The sequence below is a fragment of the Nycticebus coucang genome, chromosome 12 (genome assembly GCF_027406575.1).
Source record: "Nycticebus coucang isolate mNycCou1 chromosome 12, mNycCou1.pri, whole genome shotgun sequence".
In the NCBI taxonomy this organism is placed as follows: Eukaryota; Metazoa; Chordata; class Mammalia; order Primates; family Lorisidae; genus Nycticebus; species Nycticebus coucang.
Genome location: NC_069791.1, coordinates 98,957,707 through 98,981,608, shown reverse-complemented (window position 1 = coordinate 98,981,608; position 23,902 = coordinate 98,957,707). Strand labels below are relative to the sequence as shown.

The following is a 23,902-nucleotide window of genomic DNA, read 5'->3' as shown; positions in this document are numbered from 1 at the left end:
ACCGGCCTCTTACCTTAGAGTTACTCTTTCCACAAAAATATAATACCTGGTTGGTTAGCAACAAGAAACATGTTTGTCAATTGGGTCTAGTTATTTTTCCAAAGTCCAAAAAAAACATGGGAGGGGCAAAATTTAATTTCTTTCTTTTTCTCTTTCCATTCCACAACAATGAAAGGCTGATAAATGGGTATGTGGCTCAAACTGTTCTGCTGGGTCAAACTTTGTCTCAGATAGATTGTCCCATGGTAGAAACTGGGAAGCAGGGAGTTAATAAGTCCATCTACCTTTCATGCTAAGCTACATCACCCAAAGTAGTCTTTGTGAGTTATAAAAGGAATATGTTGGTATTAATATGATGATTATTCATTTTATTATAATAATAAATAATTTATTCAATTATTACTCAATTATCAATTAGCTCAAAGGAGTAGGGCGCCGGCCCCATATACCGGAGGTGGTGGGTTCAAACTCAGCCCTGACCAAAAGCTGCAAAAAAAAAAAAAAAAATTATCAATTGGTTCAGAAATCAAGGAAAGAAGAAATATGCTATTTATTGAGTCTCTCCAAAACTAAAAACAATCTATCAAATAATAAATCAATCAATTAATCAATAAATGATAGCCTCAAGTGACAAGGCCAGCTGCTCCACAAACATGCAGGTCCCGATTTTAGGAACAGGCTGAACTGTTCCTTCCATACCAATGGAGTAGGCCCATTAACCCTTAACCCAGAGTTCTGAAATATTTTGTGTACAGTGATTAATGCTCAAGAGTACAACTGAAAGTTCTACGCTAGACTTATTGAGAAAATATCTAGAGGAATTTCATTAGTTCACTCGCTATTTATAAAGTCTGTAATTAATTCGAGCAGATAGGTGCAATGAGTAGAAAAATCTAATCCAGTGAACTTACAAGAATTTTTATTTTTTTTATTTTTTTGGCATTAGAAATATGAGCTTTATTTTAAATTTAGAGAAACATTAAAAATAAACATTTTTTTACAAATTATAATCTAGCACTTAGAATATAATTTATAAAGGTTAAACATTAATCCTTAATTCAAAATAATGCTATCCATAGAGCACACCTGGTGTTAGCCAACAGAAGTTCACTTAAGACTAGTATTTCATCCGTGTTTAACCATTAACACTTCCTAAAATCCAATTATTATGGTGATTTCAACTTTTTAATTTTTAATTACTAGGGGTACGTAACTGTTGTGTATCTTTACAGGGTACAGGCACACATGTGTATTAATCAAATCAGGGTGACTGGGGTGTCCATCACCTCAGGCATTTAATGTTTTCCTTTGTGTTGAGAACATTCCAATTCCACTCTTCTAGTTATTTTAAATTATGCCCCAACTTATTGTTGATTACAGTCACCTTGTTGTGCTATCAAGTATTGTTCATTCTAACTATACTTTTACACTCAAATAAATATAATGATTTAACTTTATAAGGTTGATCAAGCCCTTTATGTAATAGCTCAAAGATAACTCTTTCAAATATGAAATATTTATACCAGCAAAGAAATTATAAAAACATATATAAATTACACCAAAGGACTTGTTTTAATGGCTGTCTATATATAGATTACATGCACATAGAAACATTACACTGAATATAGATGCCATTACATTCTCTTATGTTATACAGCAAACTGCAGGCTCATAAATGTCATTCTATTATGTATCAACTGAAAAAAATATATAGTTCAAAAAAAGTCTTTGAAGACATGTAGGAGTGAAATGTGCCTGCATTAAAAGCAGAGCTTTTAGACCACATTTCCAGCAGATTCCCTCCAGCGGGAGCCCTCAGAAAGACAAGATGGTCTTGTTAATGATTTCAATGGATTCTCGAATCTCATCCTCCTTGATCACTAGTGGTGGAGCAAACCTGATGCGTTGGCTTGGCCAGAAGTCCATTATCTCGGAGTTGCAGACACACCTTCCAAGCATCATAATCTTTTGTTTCTTTAATAACAATAGCATTTAATAATCCTTTTCCTCTTACGGCAGTGACAATATCAGCGGGTAGCTTCATGAGTTCATTTCTCAAGATAGTACCCATTTTGTTTGCATTTTCTGCAAGGTTTTCTTCTTCTAAAACCTCAAGGGCTGCAATAGCCACAGGCAGCCCAGCGGGTTGCCCCCATACGTGGACCCGTGTTCCCCTGGTTTGATGGTCAGCATTATTTCATCATCACACAACACCGCAGACACAGGGTATAGGCCCCCAGAAAGGGCCTTTCCAAGAAGGACTATATCAGGTCTGACATTTTCATGATCAACAGCCAGCCATCTACCAGTTCTGGCCAATCCTGTCTGTATTTCATCAGCAATAAACAGAACCTGGTGCCTGGTGCAGAGTTCCTGTACTCCCATTAGGTAGCCTGGATCTGGGACAACAACTCCGGCTTCACCCTAGATTGGCTCAACCATAAACGCAGCAACATTTGGGTCTTGAAGAGCATGCTCTAATGCAGACAGATCGTTATACGGAATGATTTCAAATCCTGGCATAAATGGTCCAAAACCATCATAACTGGTTGGGTCCGTGGAACTGGAGATAGCAGACAAAGTCCTACCCCAAAAATTTCCAGCTGCAAAAACAATCTTTGCTTTGTATTTCTGAATTCCCTTCATGGAATAGCCCCATCTCTGAGCTAGTTTGCAGGCAGTCTCTCCAGCCTCTACTCCTGTATTCATAGGAAGAACTTTGTGATAGTTGAAAAGTTTAGTAATGTACTCCTCATATTCACCAAGTACATTATTATAGAAAGCCCTAGATGTTAAAGTCAATTTATCCACTTGACTCTTTAGAGCATTCACAATCTTTGGATGACAATGCCCTTGGTTAACAGCACTATAAGAACTCAGGAAGTCAAAATATTTTCTGCCTTCTACGTCCCATAGGTAAACACCTTTTCCTCTCTCCAGGGCTACAGGTAAAGGATGGTAGTTATGAGCACCATATTTAGATTCCCTTTCAAAAATGTACTCAGAGGATGGAGGGCCTTGGACCGTTTTTTTAGTTGCAACAGATGTGGCAGAAGCCACTGAAGAATGAACTCTACGAGGAAGCACAACAACCTTCTGCAAATGTGCTAGTTTGGAAAACATTGTATCCTTCAAGCAGGAAAACCACAGATCAACAATCCTTTCTTCCCACAGTTCAGACTAGAATACAGATTTTTATCCAGAGATGCTGGGACAGTATTCAGAGTGTTCAATTATCCCCTGACGAGTGCAGAAGACAAGCGACTCCCAGGGCGTCAACGAAGCTCAGCCACAAGAATTTTTAAATAAGAAAAATTGCCCGTGGGTTCCCAACATTTTATTATTCATATCCTTAGGAATTACTCCCTGCTTGTGAGCATATTCATCTGTGTTCCTTCAGCCATAACTGTAGACATAGCATTTGTGAGCCATCCTGTGCCCTTCATGAAGGAACATTGATCCCAAGTTCAATGAGGTCAGTGTGCTTTCAAACCAAGAGACCCTTGGTGTGTGACAAATCTAAGAGTTCACTCAGTGAAACCTCTCGCCCCAATTCTCTCAACTTGCAACAGATGGGCCCCACAAAGAATCCATATTCATTCACTAACATATGAAACGGGCCCCAACTTTTTTGGCACCAGGGACTGGTTCTTTGAAAGATAATTTTTCCATGAATGTAAAGGTGGGTAGGGGAAGCAGATGGGATGGTAGGGGAGGAGGAGGAACTTAGGTGGTGATGCCACGTGGTCTGCGGCCTGGGGGTTTGGGAAACTCAGATATAAGGAATCAGACATACTCTTTTAAATCTATTTTTTCCCACGAGCATTTATAATTGTGATCTCATCATTGCTTTATTAAAGAAAACTACTTACTTTTAACAAATTCTGGTCAACTTAAAATCTTTTACTATATTTTACACAGCTTTAAGCCAAGGGCCCATTTGGACCATCCAACAATTCATTGTTAGGTGGTGCCTCTGATGAAATCATTAGGGTTATCCCAATTATAGCAAGGGTATCCACACACTAGATCCAACTTACAACTCCTACTCCAGTCATCTACTGCAAAACCGAGAGGTAACATTTGGAACCAGGGCTCTGGTGATAATAGTTAAGGTTGAGTAATGAAGGCACTTGCCAGAACATTCACAGTGTACCATCTTAGTGTACCACTGAAACTGGAAACAGTAAGTATCAAAACCTCATCAAACTCAGTTGGCCCTATATTTTGATTGATATTTGGGCTGCAATTTTCTGCAATGAACTGTAGGTATTAAGAGGGATTCTTTGAACTCCAGAAACATACGGCAAACAAAAATTTAGGACTGCACTCCAACTGTGGAAGTTATAAGTGAGCTAGAATACCTCTAATAGAAGATCCCCTAAATCAGCTGTAAAAGAAGAGATTCCAGAAGGCTATAAGAATAAAATATACGTAAAAAGTTCTACATTATCTGTAAAGTTCTAAAATATTATCTGAACTTCTAATCGCAAACCTATATTTATTATCTTTATCTAATTATATAGGGATATAATTTCTTAATTCTTTAATATGCTTTAGTTTTTCTCCCCAGTTACATTGTAAACAATATGTTGTGAACCATATTCTATATTTCTTTAGTATTCCATAGAGTACTCACCATAGTTTTAAGTATTTTGGAAGTGCTCAGAACACCAAGTAGAATGTGCCAATTATGTTTATTTGGAAACAAAGGTCAGCCTTGCCCCTGGTAAAGCTTCAAGGCAGCAGAGAAGCAATAAGGCTTACCTTCTGCTTCAAACATGGAGATAAGTCGGACTCCCATTGCCATGGCAACATTTGAAAAGAGACAAGAGATAATTTTTTGAAAGAAGCTTCTCTGAGTATAGCTGAAACTGAGGTACAGGTACGGGAGGTAGGTGAAGAAGAAAATGATGCCTCCTAAGGCAGTTCCAGCATGGGCTATAAGTTCAGAGGAAAGAAATGCAGAGCTTTGTTAGTAGTGGACAGAGAATGGTGTCCAATGGTGACACATGCCCCCTTTCCCTGTCTTGGAATAAAAAAGTGTCTCTGTTTGTTTTGGCATTTTGGAAGGGAGGCAATCTTTTGTAGACGAGTGGGCTTGGTAAAAATAATGATAAAAGAAAGGAAAGCCATTTTTTTTTTTTTTTTTTTGAGACAGAGCCTCAAGCTGTCACCCTGGGTAGAGTGCTGTGGCATCACTGCTCACAGCAACCTCCAACTCCTGGGCTCAAGCGATTCTCCTGCCTCCACCTCCCAAGTAGCTGGGACTACAGGGGCCCACCACAACGCTCGTCTATTTTTTTTTTTTTTTGTAGAGACAGAGTTTCACTTTATTGCCCTCGGTAGAGTGCCATGGCATCACACAGCTCACAGCAACCTCCAACTCCTAGGCTTAGGCGATTCTCCTGCCTCAGCCTCCCGAGTAGCTGGGACTACAGGCACCCACCACAACGCCCGGCTATCCTTTTGTTGCAGTTTGGCCGGGGCTGGGTTTGAACCCGCCACCCTCAGCATATGGGGTCGGCGCCCCGCTCACTGAGCCACAGGCGCCGCCCACGCTCGTCTATTTTTTGGTGTAGTTGTCATTGTTGTTTGGCAGGCCCGAGCTAGATTTGAACCCGCCAGCTCTGGTATATGTGGCTGGTACCTTAGCCACTTGAGCTAGAGGTGCCAAGCCAGGAAAGCCATCTTTTAAGAAATGTTGATAGAAACCTTCTATAGTTGCATTCTCACTAGGGAAAGATGAAGAATTGTGGCACTTAAAAAAATGAATGGATCCTTACATAAAGGCACAAATATCTAACTGCCTACAACTTCCTCTCCCTAAAACTGTGTTAATGTCTCCTATGATAAAATTCCTCTTCTAACGTGAGTGCAGTAACTTGCACTTATAATCTGAGGACTTTGGGAGGGTCAGGTGGGAGAAGTGCTTGAGGCCAGGAGTTCAAAACTAGCCTGGGCAATGTAGCAAGACCCTGTCTCTATAAAAAACAGAAAAGTTAACTGAGTGTGGTGGCACATGCCTATAGTCCGAGCTACTCAGGGGACTGAGATGGAAGGATCACCTGAGCATTAGAGTTTGAGGTTGCAATGAGAGAGCTATGATAATGCCACTATACTCCAGCCCAAGTGACAGAGTGAGACCCTGCCTCAAAAACACCCCCCCAAAAAATATTTTTCTTGAAAGATGAGTGGTAGATTTCTATAGCTTCTATTAAGCCCTATGGTACTACGAACAATACTTTAAAGACATCATCTTATTTAATCTTCATAACCTCCCAGTTTAGAGGAAACTGAACTTCAGCCACATTATGTAAATTTGCTCAGTGTCATGGGGATAGTAATTTACAGTCATTGATTATAGGTTTTTCAGTCTCTAAACAGTGACTCCAGATTTGGAAACAAGGCCAATCTGTCTGAAGTCTGGGGGCTGAAGTCAAGTTAAGTGTAAATGTTTGACTTCTAGGAGGTTAAGACAATAAGAATGGAAAATATGAGGGTTTATATGTAAAAGAAAGAGCTGCAGTTAAGGCATGAAGTGGTTTTTGCTTCATCTGGCCATGTGAACCCTTGGCTAATATTCTATGACTTCTCTGAATCCTTTGTTTTTCTTTTGTCAAAGGTGATAATAATCACTAACATTCACTAAGCACTTACTATATGCCAAATACTATTCTCAGCATCTCATGTGCAATATCCCATTTAACACTCATAACTTATGAAGTAATTACTAATATTTTCATAATTTCACAGGTGAAGAAATGAATGCTCAAGGTCAGAGTCCATAGTGAGATGCAAGCAAAGCACTCTGAGGCCAAAATAAGAGTTTTTTATAAACTTAATTTTTATTAAATCATAATTGTATACATTTATGAGGTACAATATGATGATTTTATATACAAGGAGGAAGGTTTAAATCAGCAGTTCTCACCCTGTGGGTCATGACCCATGGGAACTGTAGTAAAGGGCCGTGGCATTAGGAAGGTTGAGAACCACTGGTTTCAATCAAACTAATTAATATAACCATCACCTCACTTATTTTTGTGGTAAAACATTTATAATAAACTCTTAGTTGTTTTGAAATGTATTGCATTGTGTACATTAGGTGAGATCCTGCCAAATACTCTCTCTCCCCTTGCTCTCCTCCCTCCCCTTTCCTCTTTCTCCTCTCCCCTCTTTATTTCTGGACTATCTTTTTGTTTTATCATTTGTATGAATGAATAAGTGTTTATATATTGGTTTCATAATAGTATTGAGTACATTGGATACTTTTTTCCCCATTCTTAAGGTACTTTACCAAGAAGAGTATGTTCCAGCTCCATCCAGGTAAAGATAAAAGATATAAAGTCTCCCTCTTTTTAGGGCTGCATAGTATTCCATGATATACATATACCACTATTTGTTTATCCATTTATGGGTAGATAGGCATTTAGGCTGCTTCCACGACTTGGCTATTGTGAATTGGGCTGCAATAAACATTCTAATGCAAATGTATTTGTTGTAAAAGGATTTTTATTCATCTAGATAGATACCTAGTATTTCAGGATCAAATGGCAGGTCAACTTTTTTTTTTTTTTTTTTGAGACAGAGTCTCACTATGTCACCCTCACAGCTCACAACAACCTCAAACTCTTAAGCTTAAGTGATTCTCTTGCCTCAACCTCCCAAGTAGCTGGGACTACAGGTGCCTGCCACAATGCTGGCTATTTTTTGGTTGCAGTTATTTAGCTGGCCCTGGCTGAGTTCGAATCTGCCATACTCGTTGTATGTGGCTAGTGCTGTAACCACTGTGCTATGGGCACCAAGCCTCTTCTAGTATTTTTATAGTTTAATGCCTTAAGTTTAAACTTTTTATCCAGTGAGAATGAATTTTTGTTCGTGGTGAAAGGTGAGGGTCCAGTTTCAGTCTTCTACAGGTTGCTAGCCAATTCTCCCAGCACCACTTTGATAAATAGGGAATCTTTTCACCAATGTATGTTTTTTTAGGCTTATCAAAGATCAAATGACGATATGTGCTTGGGTTCACCTCTAGGTTCTCTATTCTGTTCCATATATCTACATCTTCATTTTTGTGCCAGTACCATGCTGTTTTGATCAGTATAGATTTATAGTATAATCTGAAGTCTGGTAATGTGATGCCTCCTGATTTGTTTTTATTTCTAAGTAATGTATTGGATATTCGAGGTTTTTTCTGATTTCATGTAAAACAAAGTACTATTTCTTCAAGTTCTTTAAGGTATGACATTGGTGCTTTGATAGGGATTGCATTAAATCTGTACATTGCTTTGGGTAGTATGAACATTTTAACAATGTTGATGCTTCCTCACCTTGAGCATGGTATATTTTTCTGTTTGTTAACATCTTCAGCTATTTCTTTTCTCAGGGTTTCATAGTCCTCATTATAGAGATCTTTTACTTCCTTTGTTAGATAAATTCCCAGGTATTTCATCTTCTTTGGCACCAGCTTGACTATTTTTGGCATATATAAAAGCTACTGATTTGTAAGTATTGATTTTGTATCCAGAGATAGTACTGTATCCCTTGATCACTTCTAAGAGTTTTGAAGTTGAGTCCCTGGGATTTTCCAGGTATAGGATCATATCATCAGTGAAGAGTGAGAGTTTGATCTCCTCTGATCCTATTTGGATAGGCCTTCTCTTGCCTGATTGCGACGGCTAAGACTTCCGTTACTATGTTGAATAGCAGTGGAGACAGTGGACATCCTTCCCTCGTTCCTGATCTGAGTGGAAATGTTTTCAATTTTACAGCATTCAATATGATATTGGCTGTGGGTTTGCTGTAGATATCCCTTCTATGCCTATTTTCCTTCTTTTCTTTTCTTTTTTTTTTTTTTTTTTTTTGCAGTTTTTGGCCAGAGCTGTGTTTGAACCCACCTGCAGCATATGGGGCCAGTACCCTACTCCTTTGAGCCACAGGCACCGCCCCATGCCTGTTTTCTTAAGTGTTCTGATCATGAAAGGATGCTGGATATTATCAAAGGTTTTTTTCTGCATCAATTGAGAGAATCATATGGTCTTTGTCCATACTGCCCAAAGCAATGTACAGATTTAATGCAATCCCTACTAAAGCACCATTGTCATACTTGAAAGAGCTTGAAAAAATAGTGCTTCATTTTATATGGAATCAGAAAAAAACCTTGAATCGCAAATACATTACTCAGAAATAAGAACAAATCAGGAGGTATCACATTACCAGACTTCAGGCTATAGTATAAATCTATACTATAGATGATCAAAACAGCATGGTACTGGCACAAAAACAGAGAGGTAGATTTATGAAACAGAATAGAGACCCAAGAGATGAACCCAGCTACTTATTGTCATTTGATCTTCAACAAGCCTATCAAAAATATTCAGTGGGGGAAAGACTCCCTATTTGACAAATGGTGCTGGGTGAACTGGCTGGTGATCTGTAGAAGACTGAAACTGGACTCCCACCTTTCACCATTAACAAAAATTGATTCTTACTGGATAAAAGATTTAAACTTAAGACATGGAACTATAAAAATACTAGAAGAGGGCAGCGCCTGTGGCTCAGTCGGTAAGGCGCCGGCCCCATATACCGAGGGTGGCGGGTTCAAACCCAGCCCCGGCTGAACTGCAACCAAAAAATAGCTGGGCGTTGTGGCGGGCGCCTGTAGTCCCAGCTTCTCGGGAGGCTGAGGCAAGAGAATCACTTAAGCCCAGGAGTTGGAGGTTGCTGTGAGCTGTGTGATGCCACGGCACTCTACCGAGGGCCATAAAGTGAGACTCTGTCTCTACAAAAAAAAAAAAAAATACTAGAAGAGAGTGTAGGGAAACACTTGAAGAAATTGGCCTGGGAGAATATTTTATGAGGAGGACCCCCTGGACAATTAAAGCAACACCAAAAATACATTACTGGGATCTGATCAAATTAAAAATCTTTTGCACAGCCAAGAGTACAGTAAGTAAAGCAAACAGACAACTTTCAGAATGAGTGAAGATTTTTGAGGTTATGCTTCTGACAAAGGTTTGATAACTAAAATCTACAGAGAACTCAAACTAATCAATAAAAAAGAACAAATAACCCCATTTGTATTTGGCAAGAGACTTGAACAGAAACTTCTCTGATGAAGACAGGCACATGGCCTACAAACACATGAAAATTGCTCATCATCCTTAATCATCAGAGAAATGCAAATCAAAAACACATTGAGATATCGTCTAACTCCAGTAAGATTAGCCCACATCACAAAATCCCAAAACTACAGACGTTGGCATGGATGTGGAGAGAAGGGAACACTTCTATACTGATGGTGGGAATGCAAGCTAATACGACCTTTTTGGAAAGAAGTTTAGAGACCACTCAAGGAACTAAAAGTAGACCTACTGTTCTTTCCTGTAATTCTTCTACTAAGTATATACCCAGATGATCAAAAATTATTCTACAATAAAGACATTTGCACCAGAATGTTTATTGCAGCCAAATTCATAATAGCCAAGACATGGAAATAGCCCAAGTGCCTATTGACCCAGGAATGGATTAACAAATTTTGGTATATGTACACCATGGAATACTATACAGCCATAAAAAAGATGGAGACTTCACATCTTTTATGTTTACCTGGAACATTTTCTTCTTAGTAAAGTATCTTAAGAATGGGGAAAAAAGTATCCAATGTACTCAATACTACTATGAAATCAATATATAATGACCTATATATTCATATGAATGGCAAAAAATAACTATAGACCAGAAAGTAGAAGGGAAGAGGAGAGAGAGGGGAGGGGAGGGGGAATATGGGAGGATGGAGGATATTTGGGGGGACCTCACCTAATGTGCATGATGCAATGGTACATTTCAAAACTATTAAGGAATGAGTAAAATTGTGATGGATTTGTTATTCAGTTCGATGTAAGCATTTCACATCGTATATCAAAGCAATACACTGAACCCCATAAATGCATCAATGTACAGAGTTATGCTTTAATAAAAAAAATAAAGAAAAGTGGACAGATAACTATTTTTGGTCAAGGCAAATAGTAAGGCACTCTGCTTAGTTTGTAGGGAACTTGTGCAAGTTTTCAAAGATTACAATTTGAAAAGGCATTATGTGCAAAAATACGCTGCCAAATTCAAGGCATATGAAGGACTGTGTTGTAAGGACAAAACAGCATAACTGAAAAAGTCTGTCTTCCCAACAATATTTTTTTTTAACTTGTAACTCATAGATTCCACTGTAAAAGCTAGGTATATGGTAACATATTTAATAGCAAAAAAATCAAAACTATTTACTGATGGTAAGTTTATTCATATATGGAAATATATAGATATAATTTTCCCTAGAGGAACATTTCTAAAGTCAGTTTGTCTCACCAGACAATAGCCAGATGAATTGAAGAAATCAGAAAATCTACCAAAAGAGGTGTGGAGAGTAAAGCTGCTAATTTTTAATTTTATACTTTGGCAATGGATGACAGCACTGATGCTACAAATATGGTTAAACATGCCATTTTTATTAGAAGTATTGATAATGAATATAATGTCACTTAAGAAATATCTTCCTTAGTGCCATTAAAAGACCCAAATAGAGAGATTTATAGGAAGAAGTAAAAAATACATTGAAGCGATTTTCTTTGTCCATACCTCGTATGGTTACTGATGGTGCCTTGGCAATGGTAGGTAAAAGAGAGGAACTTATAAAATTAATAGAAGATGATACAATTGCCACTCAAAACCCATGTTTGATAAACCAAATTTGTGCCAGAACTTGACGATGAAAACTGGCTTACAGATTTAGCATTTTTAGTGGATTTAAATGAGTCAAGCATGTGTCTACAAGGTGAAAACCAACTTATCAATATAATGTTTCAAATCATAACAAGAGTTCCAAATGAAACTGAAATTATAGCAAGCTCAAATTAAGGAAAACAATTTTATGCACTTTGCACATTGGCTAAACACAGTCCTGTGAGCAGAGTTCCATCACCTCTTGACAGAGAGATGTGCCAGGACCCACATATTTGAACATACTATGTGATGTACAATATTCACAAATGTAATGGTAAACTGCCTGGCTTCATTTATACTACACTTTGATTTTTCCCCCAGTTTTTTTCAGCCTCCTCCCCCGTTTTTATTTTTTGTCGTCACCTACTGGACCCATCTTTCATTAATGTTTCTACCTATATCTCTCTGAGGTTGATTCACAATTCAATTCTCCTGCTCTGTGCCTTTGACTCCACTTCCTATTATTTTTTGTCCCTTGTGGTTTATCAATTCTACCAATAGTTTTAGAGGTAACACATCTCACAGGACCACATTTGAAGGGATTCCTCTCTTACTGCGGTGTCCTAGAAGCCACCCTACTATTGTGCCCTAACTTGACAGTCAAGACCAGGAAAATTAGCTGACTCAGATGTCTTATTTCTCCATTTCTTTTTTTTTTTTTTGCCTTTTTTGACCGGGGCTGGATTCGAACCTGTCACCTCTGGCATATGGGGCCGGCGCTCTACCCCTTTGAACCACAGGCCCCATTTCCTTTTTCTTTGGGAGACAGTCTCACTTTGTCACCCTCGGTAAGAGTACTTTGGCATCACAGCTCACAGCAACCTCAAACTCTTGAGCTTAAGTGATTCTCTTGCCTTAGGCTCCCAAGTAGCTGAGACTACAGGCACCTGCCACAACGCCTGTCTATTTTTTGGTTATAGTTGTTTGGCAGGCCCGGGCTGGGTTTAAACCTGTCATCTCTGGTGTATGTGGCTGCCACCTTAGCCACTGAGCTACAGGTGCCAAGCCCCCATTTCCTTTTATATTGAGACTTAGTGCCTCCATTTGAAATTACATAAAGGAGCCAAATGAAGCATAAAAACACATATAGACAGACAGAGAGATAGATGTTCCTTTTCTTTTCTTTCTTTCTTTTTTTTTTTTTGAGACAGAGTCTTACTTTGTTACACCAGTAGAGTACCCTGGCGTCACAGTTCACAGCAACCTCTAGCTCTTGGGCTCAAGAGATTCTCTTGCTTTAGCCTCCCGAATAGCTAGAACTACAGGTGCCCACCACAACACCTGGCTATATTTTTGGAGATGGGGTCTTGCTCTAGCTCCGGCTGGTCTCAAAGTCGGAGGTTCAGGAGATCCCCCCCCACCTCAGCCTCCCGAAGAGGTGGGATTACAGGTGTGAGCCACCGAGCCTGGCCCTAGACAGATGTTTCAATAAGACTTCAGTGGGAAATAGAAGTCTTTTATTGATAAAATAATCATAAAAGTGAAAACTTGGCTCTTGAGAAATAATCAATAATGTAAGGAATGGGAATATCAATGATGCCAGAAAAAAAAGTCATAAGAACCTCCCGATTTAAAAAAAAAAAAATTACCTCAGGACTCACCTCTTTGGAAGAATGTGCTGACCATGAAGGCAAAGAAAATTGTGGCAATAGCAAAACACATGAGGAAAACAAATATCAAACTAGGGTCACTATTCTTGAACACTGCCACATTTTCAACCTATAAAATAATAATAGATGTACATAATGTTTACATGGAAAGAATAAGGAGAAAGCATAAATTGCTGTCAGAAAATGAAGAAAAAAATTTTTTTTGAGACAGGGTCTCACTTTGTTGCCCTTGGTAGAGTGCTGTGGTGTCACAGTTCTCAGCAACCTCCAACTCTTGGGCTTAAGCGATTCTCTTGCCTCAGCCTCCTGAGTAGCTGGGACTATGGGCACCTGCCACAACATCTGGCTATTTTTTGTTGCAATTCTCATTGCTATTTTAGCTGGCCCGGCCTGGGTTTGAACCTACCACCCTCAGGATATGAGGCCGGTGCCCTACCCACTGAGCCACAGGCACCGCCCAATGAGGAAAATATTTTTAAAATCTGATATTATCATAAACTAAATAACATATATAGATTTTTAAGGAAGACCTTTGATTCAGCACTCATTACCATTTATAAATTATGCCCTATACATGTAAACATGTGATTATTCTTTTTCAAAGCTTAAGTTTGGATTTAATTTTGGACCAGTGTGAATATTTTTTTCTTCTATGAGTGAGTGTATCTCATTTGTCATTATCATTATTATAGATAATTTTTGATATTTCTTTTGAAATCTTGTATCTTCTCTTTTTAATGTTTTCTGGTTATTTCCTTTGTTTTATATAGTTTGCTGTTCAGTCCGGGTTTTCTTGTCTTCCTTTGTCCAAACTGCCTCTATTTTTGTAATTTAGAATGTAAATTCATATATCCAAATAGTGAGTTATAATTTAGTTATCAAAAGCAAGTTGACAAATTTTAACTCTGAATTCCATTAAGAATATAAAAGAATGGGCGGCACCTGTGGCTCAGTGAGTAGGGTGCCGGTCCCATATGCCAGAGGTGGTGGGTTCAAACCCAGCCTCGGCCAAAAAAAAAAAAAAAAGAATATAAAAGAAAAAAACCCAAGATACTAAAGATGTTAAAAATGTTCTCATCTTTTATAATAACTATTTTCAACTATTTGTACAGTATAACATTTATAATGCTTTAAAGTTTATAAAATATATTTCTTGGCATTCTCTTTAGTCATGAAATTAACCACTCCCATGTCCAGTACCAAAAGAGCTGGGAACTGAAAGAGGGCAAAGCTCTTCCTGATCCTAAAGATCTTAAATGCTCAAGTCCTCCAAGTTTCAGCAGCTACCATCGCATATTGACGTGGGGCTTTCAGGTGGTCATCAATGACCATTTCCATCATGTATTCAATCTCAGCACCACCAACCATGCGACACCAAATTTCTTTCCTACCTATTCATACTTTAGACACCCCGAAAGACAAGAGACATGTACCTCCATGCAGAAGATAATGGTCATGAAAGAAACAGCAATGAAGACACAAATGAAGAACACAATAAACCAAGCTGCCCAGTGCAGCCAGCTTTCAAGTCCCATCATGCACATGTACTCCTAGAGAAAGTAAGAGAATCAGACATTACACAGTTGAATGCACAGTTCTAGCTGGTCTGCTCTAGCAGCCTGTTACTGAGATCCCAGCAGAGTGGGGTGAAGGGGTGTGTGAGTATACTGGGAAGAGCTGGCTAGTGGGAGGTGATGGTGATTGAGTGAGTTGGAAAGAAGAGTACAAACCAGTGAGTGGCACTCAGCTGGCTTAGCTATGGTAAAGATGAGTCTTCTATTAAAATCACTCTTCTTTTGCAATAAATATTCTGTTCTTTCATCCATTTATGGAGTACCTACTATAAGTGAATGGCTCCTATGGCCCTGAAAATAAGTACAAACTCCTTGACATCCATACCCTGCTCACATAAACCTTTTCATAATTCACTAAATGTAACATGATCTCTATGTCTTTTTATCACATATATTGTTCCACTCTCTTTTCCTCTCATCCTCTTTTTACCTAGAAAAATCCTACCTGATTTTCTTTTTTTTTTTTTTTTTTTTGTAGAGACAGAGTCTCACTTTACTGCCCTCGGTAGAGTGCCGTGGCATCACATGGCTCACAGCAACCTCCAGCTCTTGGGCTTACGCGATTCTCTTGCCTCAGCCTCCCAAGCAGCTGGGACTACAGGCACCCGCCACAACGCCCAGCTATTTTTTTTTTTGTTGCAGTTTGGCCGGGGCTGGGTTTGAACCCGCCACCCTCGGTATATGGGGCCGGCACCCTACTCACTGAGCCACAGGCGCCACCCCCTACCTGATTTTCAAAACCCAGCTCAAGAGTTACCTGCTCTGTGAAGCCTTCTCTGGTCAGCTTTGCCCATTCTCTTTTTTTTTTTTTTTTTTTGAGACAGAGCTGCAAGCTGTCCCCCTGGGTAGAGTGCCGTAGCATCACAGCTCACAGCAACCTCCAACTCCTGGGCTTAAGTGATTCTCTTGCCTCGGCCTCCCAAGTAGCTAGAACTATAGGTGCCCACCACAACGCCCAGCTATTTTTTGGTTATAGCTGTCATTGTTGTTTTGGCAGGCCCGGGCTGGATTCGAACCCACCAGCTCTGGTGTATGTGGGCTGGTGCCTTAGCCGTTTGAGCTACAGGCGCTGAGCCAGCTTTGCCCATTCTCCACACAGCCAGAACATCTATACATTCCATTACCTTAGCACTCGGGATTCTTTTGTAACGCTTAGTTTTACTGGTATTGATCAACTAAAGAAAAAGGTCTGCACCATTTATATCTGGACCTTTCATAGACATGCCTGGTAAATAAATCACTCAATCAATGTTTGATAAGTGGATAAATACAAAGTACTGTGCTAGGTACCATGAAGGGAAAATAAAAAAAAAATAGAAAAGACAAAGCTATTAAAGACATACATATAATAATACTGTATATGCCATACTATAATTATAGAAGCAACCTTTTTACCTTTTAATATTGTAACTAGTAGTTAGTTAACAAAACACATTGGCTAAAGCAGGAAATCACAAAAATGATATGCACATACCTTACTTTTTTTTTTTTATTTTTTACATTTTAATATTCACTTAGGGCAGGGATGGGGAACCTGTGAACTTAGGGCAACATGTGGCCTTCTGGTGTGGCCTTTTAATGAATCTAAATTTTACAGAAAAAATCCTTTACTTTTTATTAATATGTTTTTGTTAGTTTTTATATTTTTATTTTATTTTCAATTAAAATAACAATAAAACAAGTTTCAATGAAATAATCCTCCCAGATTGACTGGTACAATTAGAACATTAGGAAGCTATCAGGACTAAGTAGACATCAGCCGCACTCATGGTTTAGTTCTGACTTCTCCCACCTGATTGGAGCCACTACCACACGAGGCTGCTTGGCAAGAGTTGATGGGAGGCAAGTACACCAGTCTATTACCAGCTTTTGACAACAGATTTCTGCAGTTATTTTCTGCAATGGAATTTTTTTTTTTTTTTTTTTTTTTTGTAGAGACAGAGTCTCACTTTATGGCCCTCGGTAGAGTGCCGTGGCCTCACACAGCTCACAGCAACCTCCAACTCCTGGGCTTAAGCGATTCTCTTGCCTCAGCCTCCCGAGTAGCTGGGACTACAGGCGCCCGCCACAGCGCCCGGCTATTTTTTGGTTGCAGTTTGGCTGGGGCCGGGTTTGAACCCGCCACCCTCGGTATATGGGGCCGGCGCCTTACCGACTGAGCCACAGGCGCCGCCCTGCAATAGAATTTTTTGTTGTTGTTGTTAGAGACAGAGTCTCATCTTATCGCCCTCAGTAGAGTACTATGGCATCACAGCTCACAGCAACCTCCAACTCCTGGGCTTAGGTGATTCTCTTGCCTCAGCCTCCTGAGTAGCTGGGACTACAGGCGTCTGCCACAATGCCTGGCTATTTTTTGTTGCAGTTTGGCCCAGGCTGCATTTGAACCCACCATCCTCAGTATATAGGGCTGGCACCCTACCCACTGAGCCACAGGCACCGCCCTGCAGTGGAATTTGTTAACATCTACACAGCTTGACAGTATTTTTTACATCTGTGTGCTTAACAGCCCATCATGTCAAAGAGATCAAGAGAATGCTGAAAACAAATTTTTTAATGAGAACTGGGAATTGCAATATTATCTTGTTTCTGCTGAAGATAAGATTTGCTTGCTTTGTGATACTGTAATGCCAACATTAAAGAAAGTCAGTGTTCATTAGCATTGTAAGACTCATCAGGACCACAAATATTTTAAATTAGAGGGAGGGGGCCAAAGGTTGTATTGAAGAAACTAAAAAATGACAAGCAAAAGCAAAGATACTTCTTTCAAGCAGCGGTAAGAACTGGAAATCATGCCACCGAAGCAACTTTAAAAGTCAAGAATATGGGGAAGGGGGCAAGGGAGGGGAAGGGAGGGGGAGAAAGAGTGGATGAAGGGTGCATCTTGGAAGGGTGCAGGTGAAGTTTACTAAGTGTAGAGTATAAGGGTTTGAACACAATAATTAAGAAAATGCCATGAAGGCTATGTTAACCAGTTCAGTGAAAATATTTCAGACTGTATATGGAACCAGCACATTGTACCTCATGATTGCATTATTGTATACAGCTATGATTTAATTAAAAAAAAAAAAGCAGTTTATACTCAGGAGAAAGGGTAAGCCATTCAGCGACATAAAAATTATGAAAGAATGCATTGTCAAAGTTGTAGGATGCTTATACTCCAATAATGTTTCATGTGCAAAGAACTGCCTCTTTAAAGGAGAACCATAACTGATCAGCAGCATGAATTAGCCTTCAACTTAACAGAACAACTTTATACAATATTTCAAAAGGAAAATATATATTATTCAGTTGCTTTGGATTAATTGATACTAGTGACTCAATGCAATTTCTATACTTCACTTGTGTCATAACAGATAATTTTCTTTGCTATGAAGAGTAACTCTTGTGACAAGAAAATGGGAAATAGATATCTTCTACAACTTTCAAGATACATGTCATGAAGTTGGATCTAATTTGGTAAATTTAGTGAGTCTAAGTATGAACGGTGCACCTTCATAACAGGAAAACATGAAGTGTTTATTGCACAGATAAAAAGAGTATTAACAGATCCAGGTGCTCTCATTTCTTTTCATTGTATCTTGCATCAGCAAAATCTCTGTGTGAAAGCTACTATTTTTTTTTAATTTCAGATTAATAAGAGGGTACAATTAGGTTACAATGTTTGCGTATGTTAGGCTCCCTCTTGTAGTTGTGTCACACACTTGAGAGGTGTGCTGTATATCCTTACATTGCGCCCATCAAGTGGGATCACACCAATCCCCCTCCCTCCTGCCCTCTCCTGCTCCCTCCTTTCCCCTCACCCCTAATTTGAATTTGAATTTTCTCTTGTGTGGATTGGCTTCATATTAGTATTAAGGACATTGGATACTTGATTTTCCATTCTTGTGATACTTTACTAAGAAGAATATGTTTCAACTCCATCCAGGTTAATACAAAAGATGTAAAGTCTCCATCTTTTTATGGCTGAATAGCATTCCATGGTATACACATAACACAGTTTATTAACCCATTCCTGGGTTGATGGGCACTTAGGTTGTTTCCACACCTTGGTGATTGTAAATTGAGCTGTGATAAACAATCTAATGCAGATGTCCTGCATTAGATGTCAAATGATTTTTTTTCTTCTGGGTAGATACCTAGTAGTGGGATTGCAGGATCAAATGAAAGGTCTATTTTGAGTTCTTTGAGGATTCTCTACACTTCTTTCCAAAGAGGCTGTATTAGTTTGCAGTCCCACCAACACTATAAAAGTGTTCCCTTCTCTCCACATCCATGCCAGCATCTGCAGCTTTGGGATGTTATGATGTGGGCTATTCTCACTGTGGGTAGGTGATATCACAAGGTGGTTCTGATTTGCATTTCCCTGATGATTAGGGACAATTAGTATTTTTTTCAAACATTAGTATATTTGTTTACCATTCATCTACCATTTGTCTGTCTTCTTCAGAAAAGGTTCTGTTTATGCCTCTTGCCCAGCGACAAATGGGATTTTTTGTTCTTTTTTGATTAGTTTGAGTTCTCTAGATTCTAGTTATAAACCCTTTGATAACCAGAAAATACACAAAATATTTTCTCATTCTGAAGGTTGTCTATTTGCTTTGATTGTTGTGTCCTTAGCTGTGCAGAAACTTCAGCTTAATTAAGTCCCATTTGTTTATTTTTGCTGTTATTGCAATTGCCAATGAAGTCTTCATCATAAAATTTTTCCCCAAGCTGACATCTTTAAAAGTTTTTTCCATGCCTTCTTCTAGGATTTTTATCATCTCATGTCTTAGATTTAAATCTTTTATTCATCTTGAGTCAATTTTTGTTAAGTGGTGAAAGGTGAGGGTCCAGTTTCAGTCTTTCACATGTGGTTATCCAGTTCTCCCAACCTCATTTACTGAATAGGGATTCTTTTCCCAGTGTATGCTTTTGTTTGGTTTATTGAAGATCAGATGGCAGTAAGAGGTTGGCTTCATCTCTTGGGTTTCTATTCTGTTCCATATGTCTATGTCTCTATTTTTGTGCCAATATCATGCTGTGTTGATCGCTATGGATTTGTGATATAACCTGAAGTCTGGTAGAGTGATGGGTCTAGCTTTGTTTTCATTACTAAGAATTGCCTTGACTATACAGCTTTTTTCCCCTGGTTCCATATAAAACAAAGAACTGTTTTTTCCAATTCTTCCAAGTATAATGTCGATATTTTAGTGAGGATTGAACTAAATCTGTAGACTGCTTTGGGGTAGTTTTAACAATGTTGTTTTGCACGGTATGTTCTTTCATTTGTTAATATCTTCTGCTATTTCTTTCCTTAGGGTTTGTTTTTTTTTGTTTTTTTTTTTTGTAGAGACAGAGTCTCACTGTACCGCCCTCGGGTAGAGTGCCGTGGCGTCACATGGCTCACAGCAACCTCTAACTCTTGGGCTTACGTGATTATCTTGCCTCAGCCTCCCGAGTTTCCTTAGGGTTTTAAAATTCTCTTTATAGAAATCCTTCACCTCCTTTGTTAGGTATATTCCTAGGTATTTCATTTTCTCAGAAGCTACTGTGAAGGGTATTGTATCCTTGATTTGCTTTTCGACTTGGCTGTTACTGGCATATACAAAGGCTACTAATTTGTGGATATTGATTTTATACCCTGAGATGTTAATGTATGTCTTGATCACTTCTGGGAGTCTTGTGGTTGAGTCTCCGAGGTTTTCTAAGTATGAGATCATATCAATAGGGCCTGGGTATGGTGGCTCATGCCATCCTAGCACTCTGGGAAGCTGAAGCGGGTAGATTGCTTGAGTTCAGAAGTTTGAGACCAGCCTGAGCCAGAGTGAGACCTCGTCTCTAAAATTAGCTGGGTGTTGTGGTGGGCACCTATAATCCCAGCTACTTGGGAGGCTGAGATAAGAGACTTGTTTGAGCCCAAGAGTTTGAGTTTGCTGTGAGCTGTGATACTGCGGCACTCTACCAAGGGCAACAAAGTGAAACTCTGTCTCAACAACAACAACAACAACAACAACAAAAATCATATCATCAGCAAAGAGCGAGAGTTTGACCTCCTCTGCTCACATCTGGATGCCCTTAATATCCTTCTCTTCCCTGACTCCATTAGCTAGAATTTCTAGAACTGTGATGAATAGTAGTGGTGATAGTGGATTTCCTTGTCTGGTTCTAGTTCTAAGTGGAAAAGCTTTCAGTTTTACTCCACTCAGTATGATATTGGCTGCAGGTTTTTCACAGATGGCTTCAATCCATTTAAGAAATGTGCCATCTATGCCTATAGTCTTAAGTGTTTTGCTAAAAAAGAACGCTGAACTTTGTCAAATGCTTTTTCTGCATCTACTGAGAGGATGATATGGTCTTTGTTTTTTTGCTTCTATTTATGTGGTGAATTACATTTATGGATTTGCTTATGTTAAACCCACCTTGCATCCCTGGGATAAAGCAACAAAGCCTACTTAATGATGATGTGCAATTTTTAAAATGTGTAGCTATAATCTATTTGCTAGGATTTTATTGAGTATTTTTGCATCAATATTCATTAGTGAAAATGGTCTGTAGTTCTCCTTTTTAGTTGGGTCCTTTTCTGGTTTTGGTATCAGGGTGATGTTTGCTTCATAAAATGTGTTGGAGAAGGTTCCTTCCTTCTCAATGTTTTGGAATAGGTTCTTCAGTACAGGTACAAGCTCTACTTTGAAGATTTGATAGAATTCTACTGTGACACCACCTGGTCCAGGGCTTTTTTTGTTGTTGTTGGAAGATTTTTTATTGTTTCTTCAATTTCAGTGCTTGATGTTGGTCTGTTTAAGAGACCTATTTCTTCCTGGTTAAGTCTAGAGAGATGGTGTGATTCCAGGTATCTGTCCATTTCTTCCACATTGTCAAATCTCTGGGCATAGAGTTTTTTGTAATAGTCAAGAGATAATCTCTTGTATATCTGTGGTATCTGTTGTTATTTCCCCTTTTTTGTTTCTGATTCAGGTTATTAGAGATCTTACTTTTCTGTTTCTGGTTAATCTGGCCAAAGGTTTATTGATATTGTTTATCTTTCAAAGATAAAGAAACCAGTTTCAGACTTTAGTTTCATTAATTTTCTGTATGATTCTGTCGTTTTCAATTTCATTTATTTCTGATTTAATTTTGATTTCTTTTCTTTTGCTAGGTTTGATACTGGATTGCTCTTCCTTTTCTACTTCCTTTATATGATTCCTTAGGTTGTTCATGTGTGCTCTCTTTATCAAATGCAGGCATCTAATGCACTAAGTTTCCCTCTTAGGACTGCTTTTGCAGTATACCACAGTCTTTGGTAGCTTATGGCTTCAGTGTCATTATGTTCAAGGAATCTAATAATTTCCTCCTTTTTCTCCTCCTTGACCCAATTATCATTCAAGATAAAGTTGTTTAGTTTCCACGCCTTTGTGTGGGGATGAAAATGTTTGTTGGAGTTGAGTTCCACCTTTATTCCCTGGTGGTCTTGAAAAGATGCAAGGTATTATTTCAGATTTTTAAATTGTATTGAGGTTTTATTTGTGTCCTAGGATGTGATTAATTTGGAGTATGATCCATGGGTTGACAAGAAGAACATATATTCCTTAGCTTTGGGATGGTATGTTCTGTATATGTCTATTAAGCCCATTTGTTCTAGGGTCACATTTAAGTCTCTTATTTCTTTGTTTAGTTTCTGTTTAGAGGATCTGTCCAGTTCTATCATAGGGGTGTTAAAGTCCCCAGCTATTATGGTGTTGTAGCATATCATTTTGCTCAGACCAATTAAGGTCTGTTTCATAAATCTGGGAGCATTTAAGTTGAGTGCATACATACTTAGAATTGAAATGTCTGCTTATTCTATTGTTCCCCTGACCAGTATGAAGTACCCATCTTTGTCTTTGTTAACTTTAGTTGCTTTAAATCCATTTATATCTGAAAATAAGATTGCAACCCCTCCTTTTTTCTGATTTCTATTTGCCTAAAATATCGTTTTCCAAACCTTCATCCTGAGTCTTGTTTTGTCCTTTGGGATTAGGTGTGTTTCCTGGAGACAGTATATAGATGGCTTGTGCTTTTTTTTATCCAGTCAGCCAGCCTGTGTCACTTCAATGGGGAATTCAATCCATTTACATTTATTGAGAGAATTGATATGTATGGTGGAGTTCTATTTATCTTACTTTGTGAAAGTTTTATCCTTTATGCCACTGTAGAATCTAGGTTTTGTCCTTTAGTTTCTGGGTGTTTACTTTGCTGGTGGTCCATTGTGATTGTCAGTATGGAGAATGAGTCTGAGTATTTCCTGCAAGAGCAAGTCTTGTTGTGATGAATTTCCTCAATGTTTGCATGTCAGTAAAAGAGTTGATATCTTCATCAAATTTGAAGCTGAGTTTAGCAGGATACAGAATCCTGGACTAAAAATTGTTTTGTTTATGAAGGTTAAAAGTAGATATCATTTTCTTCTGGCTTGAAAAGTTTTAGCTGAAAGTCTACCATCACCCTGATGGATCTGCTCCTGTAGTCAATTGGTGCTTACTCCTGGGTACTTGCAAAATTTTCTCTTTCATTCTGACCTTAGCCAGGTTCATTACAATGTGTCTTGGAGATACTCTGTTTGTGTTGAGAAGAACTGGGGTTCAATATCCCTCTAAAAGGAGTATGTTGGGATCTTTAGTGATGCTTGAGAAATTTTCATTTATGATATCCTCTAGTATGGTTTCCATTCCTTTGGGTCATTCTTTTTCCCTTTCAGGGATACCTATAATTCATATGTTTGAACACTTCATGAAGTTCCATAATTCTCTAAGGAATTGTTCTGCTTTTTCTGTTTTCTTTTCTGCCTCTTTAAATGGCTATGTTAGCTCAAGAGCCTTATCCTCTAGCTCTGAGATTCTTTCTTCTCCATGGTCTAATCTGTTATTGATACTTTCTACTACGTCTTTAAGTTCCATGATTGACTCCCTCAATTCCTTAAGCTGCAAT

At 38.6% G+C, this 23,902-nt stretch overlaps 1 protein-coding gene and 1 pseudogene across 2 annotated transcripts in view; both read right to left on the bottom strand.

Moving 5' to 3' along the window:
* Positions 1 to 23,902, bottom strand: part of LOC128562047 (ATP-binding cassette sub-family A member 17-like) — a 150,105-nt gene that overhangs the window by 88,603 nt on the left and 37,600 nt on the right. Inside the window, exons 9-11 of the mRNA XM_053556652.1 lie at positions 14,819 to 14,935; positions 13,377 to 13,494; positions 4,768 to 4,941 (exon numbers count right to left, since the gene is read on the bottom strand). Of these exons, the coding sequence (XP_053412627.1) occupies positions 4,768 to 4,941; positions 13,377 to 13,494; positions 14,819 to 14,935 (409 nt within the window). The remainder of the gene's footprint in view (positions 1 to 4,767; positions 4,942 to 13,376; positions 13,495 to 14,818; positions 14,936 to 23,902) is intronic.
* Positions 1,232 to 3,269, bottom strand: LOC128561849 (ornithine aminotransferase, mitochondrial-like; annotated as a pseudogene). Its single transcript, XR_008373354.1, has one exon. The product of XR_008373354.1 is annotated as an ornithine aminotransferase, mitochondrial-like (transcript).